The sequence below is a fragment of the Callospermophilus lateralis genome, chromosome 13 (assembly GCF_048772815.1).
Source record: "Callospermophilus lateralis isolate mCalLat2 chromosome 13, mCalLat2.hap1, whole genome shotgun sequence".
Lineage (NCBI taxonomy): Eukaryota > Metazoa > Chordata > Mammalia > Rodentia > Sciuridae > Callospermophilus > Callospermophilus lateralis.
This window is the reverse complement of record NC_135317.1, coordinates 36,161,140-36,173,809: the sequence shown is the minus strand read 5'-3', so window position 1 is coordinate 36,173,809 and position 12,670 is coordinate 36,161,140. Positions and strand designations below refer to the sequence as shown.

The following is a 12,670-nucleotide window of genomic DNA, read 5'->3' as shown; positions in this document are numbered from 1 at the left end:
TTCCAAAATACCTAATTTACTGTGGAAAAAAAAAATGTCTTTCCTTGGATATCTGATTTCATAGTCAAATTCAAGTACTCTGAATAAAAATTTCTTCTGTAATTTAAAAGTCTCCATTTCCTTATCAACCATTCCCTTTTAAAAAATGTTGCTGGTAAGATTAAGATAAGGCATACTCTCTAGTCTCTTTTGCATAGAGTAGGGATCATTTTTCCTAACTGGAAATTAATTGACTTGAATTACCAAAATGTTTCATATTTATACAAAAATAAATATATCCTGAAAGTTTTTAATACTGGACCTCAAGAAAACTGTCTTCATGCCAACATGACTTGACTTGCTCTCTTTTTAGGTCCCATCACAATACAGCCATCACTCTGTGAAACTGATCAGTTGGCATGTATCTACACACTCCAGTGTGTCCCTGTCTCCGGGAAGTGTGATGGACAGGAAGATTGCCTAGACGGATCTGATGAAATGGACTGTCCTCTCAGACCCTCTCAGCCATGTGGTGACATGGAGTTCCAGTGCTCTGCAGACCAGTGTATCCCATCCCTCCTGCTATGTGATGGAGTGCCCGACTGTCACTTTAACGAAGATGAATCCAGCTGCTGTGAGTTATTTTCACTAACTCAGTGTGTCAGGGAAGAAATGCCATTTTGAAATGATAGAGAGAGTCTGAGAGATGAAACAAAGTTCTCCAGAGTAGTACCATGATCCTATCATCAATAATGTAGTTTTTTAATGTTATCTTCCTAAAGAAAGAATGTGGGTCTTGCTTACCATTGATGGCAGTACTCTGTAGTTATTAGCAATTTCTGTTACAATTCTTATTTCCTTTTGTATCTAGGTCATTCTAGTAGAGAATGGAGATATATATATATATATATATATATATATATATATATATATATATATACACACACACACACACATTTATGTAATATTTTATAATATATATAATATATATTTTATCTTTTAAAAACACGTATAGAAATGGTTCTAAAAGTATAATTATAATTTCTTCTCACCTTAAAAATTCAGGATGGCTCAAATCAAGGGCTATAGATAAACATTGACTTTAATGGACACATATAAGTAAGGGCTGGGTCTGGACCTGGGTAGAAATTATGTTGCTAAGAGTTCATAGAAAAGTAAATCCTAATGATATGAACTACCCATGTGAGCTTGGAAAGGAAATTGAAAGCTGCCAATTTCAGTTTCATCATCCATGTCATGGGGTCAGTAATACCTAATTTAGAAAACTCTGAGAATTTGAGCAAATGCATGTGACAACCCAAGCCCTGCGTTGATCCTCTGTTTTTATTATACTTAGCCCATGTCACATAGAGAAGGAAGAATGTTAGTTAAGAAGTAATTACATACTTCTACAGATGAGGACCTAATCATAGTGAGGTCCAAAAAACATTAACATTTTATTTAATTGTTTGTTTGCTTGCTTATTTTTTGTATTTTATTATATTCTTTTGGCAAGGGCTACAGTGATAAAGGTCCATAAAGCATGTTAATGATCCTACACTTTATAATAGTAAAAATCAGTTTGGGATGTCATAATAAGAGGGAAGCAGGAAGAGAAATAAAAGTCTATTTCAGTGTCCTAATTAGTGTGCACATTTGGAATTCTGATGACTATTGGAAAAGGAGTAAAAATAAATGAAAGAAAAGGGAGACAGCCTTTGGATGTTTAGACTTTAACCTTAAGTCTATGAAATGTTTTTCTTGGTTTAGGCTTGGAGATTTGTGGTCTGCCTCCCTGTTTTTTCTCACTTGTATATTCTCTTTGTGATGAAGACAGCTTGTCAGGTCTTGTAATATTTTCTTAGAGATAAGGTAAGCAAATGAAGGTGAATCAAAAGGAGAAACCGAGCCAAATTACTCCTCCCTGTTCCCATCAGGGCTGTAATGTGATTTGGCTTGGCATAAATCATATTAAGTTCCATTGGGATGTACATAGCTCAGTTGGTACAGTGCTTTGTGTACAAGGGAAGTTCTGTGTCCTTGTAATTTTAGGCATTCATTACAAAGGTGGAGTTTGACTTGTCAGTCACATAAACTTATGTTCCTAAAGGGAAATAAGTTCATGTTCATGTTAGGAATAGATTAGTGTCAGTGAGCTTTTCATTCATGTGACCAAAATATCTGGCATAAACAACTTAACAGAGGAAAGGTTTGTTTTGGCTCCTAGTTTCAGAGATTTCACTCAATGGTTATCACTTTTCTTCCTCTGGACCTGTGGGGAGTCAGATCCTCATGGCAGAAGGGTGTGGCAGAGGATAGCTGCTCAGCTCAAGGCAGCCAGGAAGCAGGGGGTGGAAAGGGAGACAGAGTTGGTGAAAGAGGCTAGGGACAAGATGTAGACCCCAAGGCTACATCCTTAATGACCTTTGTCCTCCTACCAGTTCCCACCTGCCTACAGTTACCACCATTTAAATTATGGATCCATCAAATGAATTAATAAAGACATTGCTTTTCTTTTTCTTTTTTTTTCTTTCTTTCTTCCTTTTTTTACATATAATGTGTGCCTTTTTCATGCTTTTTAGAAATAGTATAAAAGTCAAAGTGATCTTCTTACACTCTGTTTTTCAAGCGTTTTAGAATCCTCACTAATTATTACCTTATAGTTAGTTCCATCTGTGGACACTTCTAGGTCACCTTCCACACATGAGCTTTTGTGGGGCATTCCAGATGTAAACTTAACAACTAAAGCAAAACTCTACAGCAGAATTACAGAATAAAGCATTGAATGATTGCAATTCATCAAACATTTGAAGGCATAATAGTTTATTTCTGTCTCCCATATTGATTTAGAATGACATTTTGTAAACTCACATTTATTCATCCATTTATGATACAGATGAATATGGCATGAATATGAATATGACACTGTCCCAGGTCAGGTTGTAGATGCTCTTTACATCACTGACGGAGACAGTAAGTTAAAAGTGTGAACATTTAAGTTCTATGACAGGGATAAACATGTTGTGCTATAGAACATATAGTACACTTCCCAACTATGCTGCTGCAGTCTATAAATTTAAAAAAAATAATAACTTCAGAGCAAAACTTGGAAAGATAAGTAGTCACTAAATAAGTAAAACAAAGATGTTTGACTTAAGTGAGGAATGTTTCAAAAAATAAAATAAGTCATGTGAGTGAAGTATATTTTTTATTGCTAGAGTTGAGTCAGTGGTGAGAAACATAGAATTCTGGAGGGATAAGCTGACACCAGAACTCGAAGAGCCCTCATCCATCACACCCATGTTGCACAACAATTTTTATGCAATATATAGAGTGGATTAGAAGGGAAAAGGAGACTGGAAACATGTTTGGAAATGGATATATGGAGCTCAGGAGAAAGATATATATATATCTATATATATATGGCCATCAGCATACGGTGATTGAAGCTGTGTGTGCAGATGGAATAAAATATGGCAGACAGAATCTAAGGGAATGTCTAAAGGACAATTAAGAACAAAGAAACTTTTAAAGACATTGAGAAGATATGGTTGTTGAGGCAGAAAAATTTTACCTCTGCTCTCTTAGGTTCCCAGATGGATCCAGTGCTTAAATTGACACTAGATACATGAAAAAGAGAAAGGCAAAGTGTTAAGCACCCATGAAGAAATGAAGACCCAAAGAAGCAGTTAGGAGTATGTGTATACCAGAGTGAACAAAGAATGGTAAACTGAAAATGTGACTCAATTAGTGGGGAGGCTTGAAAGGTAGGAGGTGTTCAGAGAAGGTCTGTACAGCATTTTCTTGGTCTCAACTTCTTGTCCTTGAAAATAAGGACATTACTTTTCTTTTTCTTTTTTTTCTCTTTCTTCCTTTTTTTCATATAGAGAGTGCCTTTTTCATGCTTTTTAGAAATAGTATAAAAGTCAAAGTGATCTTCTTACACCTGCTGTTTTTCAAGTGTTTTTAACTTAAATGGTTGACATGCCACAATAGCATATTTTAATTCATTTGTTGTCATAGATACAGGTGGAGCATCAGAAAAAGGTAATGATCTTAAATCAAAGGTATTCATAAGAGAATATTCATTAGTTAGTTAGAATGTCTCTGAGAGATAAAATAAAATTAGGCCTAAGTATATAAAAATTAGGAAACTCAGTGATTCCTAAGGATCTTGAGAGAGAATCTTCTGTGGATAAGAGGGCAGTGCTCTACAATTAATATTTTTGAAGAGCAAATGGGAAATGACAAGAAAAGAAATCAGACAACTCCTCAGAAGTTGGCTTTGGAGTGGGACATAGGATAAAAGAATAAGTTTAGTACTCAGGTTGTAGCACAGTGGTAGAGTGCTTGCCTCACATGCGTGAGGTCCTGGGTTCAATCCTTAGAATCACATAAAAAGTAAGTAAAATAAAAATAAAGATATTGTGTCTATCTACAACTAAAAAAAATGATTTTAAAGAACACATTTATTTTATTTAAGTGCTTTGCACATGTTCATATGTTGTAGGAATAAGGATTCTGAGATATTTCTAATTTTAGATAGGAAAATCAGAAATTCTTATATTCTTGCAAAAATAAACTTTCTAGTGATCAGAATGTTAAATTAATTCCTATTTTATATTGTCTTACCATTGAAAACATCCTCTTTTTTTATAAACTGAAGTGATAGTTCTTCTATTGAAATAAATTCCCTTTCTCAAAAAAAATAATTAAAAAAATAAGTACGGTTAAATCACAGAGAACAACAGCACAAAGGTAGGGACACTCTTTTTCTCTGGTCCTCCTCTGATAGCAGTCTTCATCAGGGAGAGCTTAGGATTTCATCAGGTGTTTTGTTTGTTTGTTTGTTTGTTTTTTTACTATTTTTTTAGTTGTAGATAGACACAGTCTCTTTATTTATTTATTTTTATGTGATGTCGAGGATCAAACCTAGTGCCTCACACATGCAAGACAAATGCTCTATCACTGAGCTACAACCCCAGCCCTCTTCAGGTGCTTTTATTACTCAATATCCTGGGAAGAAATAGGTGGTCCATTGATACTGCACAAGTCAAGACTATATTAAGAAGGTTCATGACAAATGGTGCTAGGAAAACTGGAAATCCATATGTAGCAAAATGAAATTAAATCCCTTTCTCTCACCATGCCCAAAACTGTTAATTGTCATTACATCAAAGAATATGAGAGGCTGGAACTCAAATTGGATCAAGGACCTAGGAATTAGGCCAGAGACCTTACACCTAATAGAAAAAAAACTAAAACCAAATTTTCATCATGTTGGATTAGACCCCGACTTCCTTTCCTTTTTTTTTTAGATATCTTTTAGTTGTAGATGGACACAATATCTATATATCTGTCTGTCTGTCTATCTATCTATCTTTCTATCTATTTATTTTTATGTGGTGCTGAGAATCAAACCCAGTACCTCACACGTGAAAGGCAAGCACTCTACCACTGAGCTACATACAGCCCCACCCCTAGGCCCTGACGTCCTTAACAAGACTCATAAAGTGCAAGAAATAAAATTAAGAATGGGATGGATACAAACTAAAAAGCTTCTTCTGAGCAAAAGAAAAAAAGTCAGGAGGTGAAGAGAGAACCTACAGTATGAGAGCAAATTTTTACCATATGCACAAAGATTGAGCACTGATCTCCAGGATTTATAAAGAACTCAAAAAACTTAACACTGAAAAAATAAACAACCCAATCAATAAATGGGCTAAGGAGATGAACAGACACTTGTCAGAAGAATATATAGAATCGATCAACAAATATATTAAAAATGTTCAACATCTCTAGTAATTAGAGAAATGCAAATCAAAACTACTCTAAGATTTCATCTTACCCCAGTCAGAAGGGCAGTTATCAAGAATACAAGCAACAATAAGTGGTGATGAGACTATGGGGGGAAAGGAATGCTCATACATTGCAGGTGGGACTGCAAATTGGTACAACCAATGTGGAAAGCAGTATGGAGGGTCCTTAAAAAATTTGAAATGGAACCACCATTTGACCCAACTATCTCACTCCTTGGTCTACACCCAAAGGGCTTAAAAACAGCATACTACTGTAATGTAGCCACATCAGTGTTTATAGCAGCACAATTCAAAATAGCCAAACTGTGAAGCAACCTAGATGCCCTTCAATAGATGAATGGATAAAGAAACTGGGGTATATACACACAGTGGACTATTACTGAGTAGTAAAAGAGAATAAAATTATGGCATTTGCAGATAAGTGGATGCAGTTAGAGAACATCTTGCTAAGCGAAGTAAGCCAGTCTCAAAAAACCAAAGGCTGAATGTTTTCTCTGATAAGTGGATGCTAATCTATAATTGGGGAGGGGTGATATGAGATGAGTGGAGGAACTTTGGGTTGGGTAAAGGGGAGGGGGGAGATGGGTTGGTTCATGGGAATAGGAAAGATGGTGGAATGAGATGGACATCATTACCCTAGGTACATGTCTGATCACATGAATGGTATGACCCTACTTTGTGTACAACCAGAGAAGTGAAAAATCATGCTCTATTTGTGTACAATGAGTCAAAGAGCATTCTGTTATGTGTACTAATTAGAAAAACTAAATAAATAATTTTTAAAAAAGAAGGTTCATGAGAGAACCAGTATGCTCACAAGCCCCAAGACATAATAGGATTGGGACTGTTAATTGTCATTACATCAAAGGGTGTGAGAGGATGGAACAGTTGACTGAAACTGGAGTCAAAAAGGGCCATTATATAAAGGAATTCAAGAAGAGAGGGATGGAGAAAGGATGAATGGGTCCAGGGTAGAATTGGGTAGAAGGAATAACTTCTAATATTCTATAGCAGGACAAACAACAATAGTTGATGATAATAAAATAATTCAACATAGCTTCTAGAGAAGAATTTGAAAATGCCCAGCACAGAGAAATGAGTTGGAGGTAACACATAGTCCAGTTACCCTGATCTGGTCATTATACATTTGATTCATGTAGTGAAATACCACATGGTACCCCATAAATATGTATAATTATTTCATGTCAATTAACATTTAATTTTTTAAAAAAGAAGAAGATTGGCATTTGGTTAAGGGAAGCACCTGGTCTATGCCACCCTCACCTTCCCTTCCCTCTCTGTTGATCTGCTGCAGGTGCCACCTCTTGACCCAACCCAACCATATGGTGGAACTCAAAGACGCTGGTTGAAGTCTCCTTGTAGTTCTGATTTCCAGGTCCCAGAATAAGAATAGAAGGTAGAGAATGCTTCAGGAGACACATCTATCCATTAATGATGGAAAGGAAGGTGAAAAACAGGCAGGGAGGCAGACAGTTCACCTTCTCATCACTAGCAGCTGATGTGACCTATGGAGTTCAGTGTCATATCTGGTGATTTGGAATGGATCATTTTCCTAATATTGCTTATTTTTAAAGTATCATCTATCTGAAAGAATGGCTTAGAGCCACAAAATGTTCTATATTACTTTACCTATTTTGGTAAGAAAGAGTATCAACCTCTAAGATTATGATGCATTAGAGTATGAATTTCTATGGATTTTAAAGCATAAGGTTTAAGGGCTAGATGCAGTGGTGCAGGCTTGTAATCCCAGTGAGCCTAGAGGCTAAGGCGGGAGGATCACAAGTTTGAGGCCAGTCTCAGCAACTTAGTGAGACTCTCTCTCAAATTAAAAAAAGAAAGTTGCTGGGGATATAGCCCCTGGGTTCAACCTCCTGTACCACCAATAAATAAATACCATTTAGATTTTTTTTAAAAAAAACATAATATTTGAAATAGAATGTGGCATAAATTTTGGAATGTTTTTAAATTATATAGGTATTAATAAAATAGGAGAAATAGAAAAAGGTTCATTTTAATTCTTCTGTATTTAATATAATTTTCCTTGCTTTATGGATGCCAATAAATACTAATTGTATTCACAATTTATTTGCTACCTACTTCTAAAAAGAAAATTTATGAATATCCATTAACTTTAATGGTATAGAAACTTGTATTTTTGTTTTTAAATTATAACGTAATGGCAATTTTTAATCTATCTTAACTTTTAACTTTCTATTCAAAAGAAAAAGTAAAACTTTTAATAAATAAATGTAAGCCATTTATTTTCTTATTTTTTGTGTTTCATTCCTGTTTGTGCAATAGATGTGGTTTATTCCACTAACAAGTTAGAGCTCTTCATTATCTATCTAGTCAACTTAAAATTAACATCTCATCAAATTGGAAAATGGATGAGGAAATATGAATAGATCAGTATTTCCAATACAAAGGTTCAAAAATATATGCATTACAGATATATGAATAGTGTCTATCATCCATGTACCCAGATTTCAAAATAATAGTTGTTGCTAACTACTGTATGAACTCTCAGCCCTTTGCAATGAAAACTTGAATCATAAATATGTATGCTCACAAAAATAATGCACATATATATATACAGAGATACATGCATATACATATCTAATATATACAATATTTTTTACCAATAATTTCTGCATCTGGTTTTGCAATGATTGTCTTTTCAATACGTATCTTAAAAAGATTTAACGCTTTTAAAAAGCTTAAAGAAATCCATGTCCTGTGACCTTAGTCATTTCTACAATCTGGTTCTAGCCTTGTTTTATATCTACACTACCTCCAGACTCAAATCCCCTAATGGCAACTGCTATACTTAAACTTACTGATTATACATCTAAGGATTTTATTCCTACCTTGCTAAATGACTTTTCTCTGAAAACATTAAAATTAAAACATTTTAAGACTCTAATCTTGATTTAGTTCTTTATAGACCTACAACCACTAAAAGAATCCTTGTTTTTATAATATTTATATATACCAATGCTTTGCCAATTAAGTTTGATCTTATGGCAGTCTTTTAGAATAAATAAATAAGTATATATATACATATATATATATGTTTATATATATGTATTCTTTGTCTTTGTCAAATTATATATATACATATATGTGTGTGTGTGTGTGTGTGTGTGTGTATATATATATATATATATATATATATATATATTCTGTTCTCTTTATTTTTAAATTTATCTCCTACACTTTCCACTCTAAGTGTTAAAGCAGAGTTTCTTACATGTAGTGGAAATTCAATAATAGTTATTGGTGTGAATTGATATTCTAGCACCTTAAGAAAAATTGCTCAGTAAAGATTATCACTTAGAGTTTACAGAGCCAGGATTTTCAGTCAATGGAGATATATATATTAAAAAACATAATTTTTCATGCCTAACTTTACAATGAATTTTTACAGGCAGTTCTTAAAACTAAACAGTGTCAAAACCTTCAAATTCTTGCTGGCCCATTGTACTTGAAGAAGGTAATAAGTGACATGTTGACAAAAATCTGTACAAGACCCATGCATGGGGATATTTATCCCTGGGTCATCAAAATTATCTGTTTGCCTTGAAAAAATTGTGTCTTGATTTTCTTTATTCTAGTTCAAAGAATTTTCCAGGCCAATATTTTTAAAGGTTTTAGCAGTATATAGACTAAATGTTCAAATAAGGTATTGTGTGTGATACTATTAATTGAGTCAGAGTTGTTCTCATTAAAATGGATTAAGTTCCAGAGAGCTCTCTTTGTCCAGTGCTGCCCTTGACATTATCTCTTCCATATCCTAAGACTCAAAAGAGCAGGGTTGGAACGGAAGTGTAAGTTAATATCAGTATCATTCAGTGCTTTTGAAAAGTATCCAGACTCTGACTAAAGAGTACAGTGGGTTCAGGGTTGGATATAGGTCCCCTGCTCCAGACATATAACAATGCTAGATAGAACTATCCTATAAAAAGCCTTAGCAACAAGATGAACATAAACATTGGCACAGTAGAAAGAGAAAATATAGATCAGCCCTTTACCCAGGCCTGCTGAAACAGAACAGAGACGAACCAGGCTTCACACATGGTGGCAGCCTGAAATGAGGGGTTCTCTTTCAGCTCTAACTCATAAAATGAGTCTAAACCAAAGCTTCATGGGAAGCTGTAATCCTAAAGAGACTTGAGAAGAGGAAGCAAGCACATAAGAATTCAGTTTTAGGACAAGAAGTGAGCTTCCCAGTAGAGACAGAAGATATAAGTAAATGTATGCAGACTCACATCCAAGGGAGGAAGAGTCTTTGCAGAACCAGCTTGTCCTTGACAGTGCTCCTGAAGGACATCAATAAGGTATTTTTCTTCCGAAACAACCAAAGTTTTGTGAGCATGGCATCTCTAACCTATTAGTATTCTTGTCCCTTGAAGCCAGATCGCACTCCATTAATGATCCACAGCAAGAATCCCTGGACATATGACTGTTCTTCCATGATGCATGGTCATGATGCTGTAAAGGAACAAGATTGTAGTACATTGAACTTCATTGTACGCCATCACTCGGATCTACTGGGTATCCAGTGACTACCCAAGAGTTAAGCCCCATTTGGAAGTTGAATATTAAAAGAAATTGCAGTCTTTGTCAAATTAATTATACTTAATATTGGAGACATTAGGAGAGGAAAAATCTACAAAGACACCTAGCTGACTCCTGAAATCAATTAAGACTTTATAGTGCATGCAATTTATGTGAAATACAGCATAGTTCTTGTATTGTTCTGCTTGGGCTACAATGACAAAATACCTCAGACTAGATGGCTTAAATAACAGAAATTTATTTTCTCACAATTCTGGAGGTTGGAAGACCAAAATCAAGGAACTGGAGGGTAAAAAGTCTCCTCTCCTTGGCTAGTAGGTGGCTGCCTTCTTGCTGGATCCTCATATGACCTTTCTTCTATACATTCACATTCCTGGTATTTCTCTTCTTGTAAGGACATTCATATCATTGCATTAGGCTCTGATGATTTCACTTAACTTTAATTACCTCCTGAAAAGCCCCATCTCCAAATAAAATATCATTTTATTAATAATTAGGAGTTCAACATCAATTGAGGGGAATATGCACAATTCAGGCTTAAAAAATACATATTTGGAAAATTATTCTATTGACAAAATTTTGGGAGAAATTTTCAACTTAATGAAAATTTTCTCAAAAAGAACCGTTTTTCTGAAATACAGGTCTAGAAAAAAATGTACAGTAATATAATAAACAGTCTTATTATTTCATTAAGAGAAATGCTTGGAAAAAATAAAGGCATGCTTATAACCAGGGTCATGATTCTTTATTTTAGCCAATAAGAGCTGTTCTAATGGAACTCTGGTGTGCACCTCTTCTGACAGCTGCATCCCGGCTCACCAGCGCTGCGACGGCTTTGCTGACTGCATGGATTTCCAAATTGATGAGTCTAGCTGTTCAGGTACTTCATTTCCATTCAAATATTCTTTGTTGTATGAACCAATACCTTAACCTGCAGGTAGTATAAAAATATTAGAGGTTGACTTCCTAAATAATAGCAATCATGGAATAATTGAATGTTTCTTTTCTTTTTGGGGTGGGGGGTACCAGGGATTGAATCCAGGGGTGCTTAACCCCAAGCCATATCCCTAGCCCTATTTTATTTTTTTTTAATTTTGAAGTGGGATTTGGTTAATTTGCTTAGGGCCTCACTAAGTTGCTGAGGCTGACCTCAAACTTGGGATTCTCCTGCCTCATCCTCCTGAGCTGCTGGGATTACAGACATGTTCCACTGCGCCTAGCTAATTGAATTTCTGTGATTTGTTTTGGGGCAGGGAGAATGTTGACCTTAATTGCAACTTTTTAAAAAATTAAAAACACATAATATAATGGACTCATGCTTGTTTCACACAGTATTCTCTAAAGAAAAGACTATGTAATTTTAATTCAATGTAATCTAATTTAAGAATGTTAGTATTTAATAATCTGAAAATTTCTTGGTTTCTATAATAAAGAAATCCTATATAATCTAACATTATTAATTTTTAAGTAATTGTACTTTTCTCTTCTTCTTCCTAAGAGCTACCTATTTACATGTTCTAGTCGTGTATTTTAAAGAAGATTTATCACACTTCAGATTAACTCTCATTTTTATTTCTTATGACCTTGAAGCACTTATGCAGAATGAGAGATGATAGTGTATATCAGTGATGATACTTTTATCAAAACTGCTTTGAAATTATCTAATTTATTATAGTCTATTGTTAACATCCCTCCTGAGTAATTGAATTTTTATTTCATGAAGGATACATAAAATAACAGGGGCAATGTAATTCTGTCGAAACTAAAAGATAATAGAAATCAGTAATAAAAGATATATTCAATCTTAAGAGCTGTTGTAATGTGTAATGGAGCTCTGGCATGCACCTCTTCTAATAGCTACATTCCAGCTCACCAACACTGTGGATAGTTTGGCTGTTCTTAAATAATCATAGCTCCTAAATAAAATGGAAACATTTTATGTCAAATATAGATAAAAATATATTTTCTCTTTCAGGAGAGGAGAAAAATAAATGATAAAAGCATGATATTATAATCAAATCATAGTGCAAAAAAGGTTTATTTTTTATAGCTATAAGCTAGTACTCAGCACTGAATTTTATGAGCATGATAGGAAATAAAAAAGTGAGCAGATTTGGGGTCATAAAATATACAAAGATATTATGCAAAAACAATGCTCTTTGGCATTATTTCTGTATCAGGCATGCTTAGACTTCAGATAAGGTACCCAAAAGAAAATCTGGTTACTCTTTTAAAGAGTAAAAAAGCTAAAAGTGAGATGCTCCTGTTCTTTT

General features: G+C 34.5%; 1 protein-coding gene across 1 annotated transcript in view; it reads left to right on the top strand.

The window, feature by feature from the left end:
* The window catches only part of Malrd1 (MAM and LDL receptor class A domain containing 1), a 638,713-nt gene that overhangs the window by 517,481 nt on the left and 108,562 nt on the right, over window positions 1-12,670 (top strand). Inside the window, exons 34-35 of the mRNA XM_076872892.1 lie at window positions 353-613; window positions 11,152-11,277. Coding sequence (XP_076729007.1) covers window positions 353-613; window positions 11,152-11,277 — 387 coding nt within the window. The remainder of the gene's footprint in view (window positions 1-352; window positions 614-11,151; window positions 11,278-12,670) is intronic.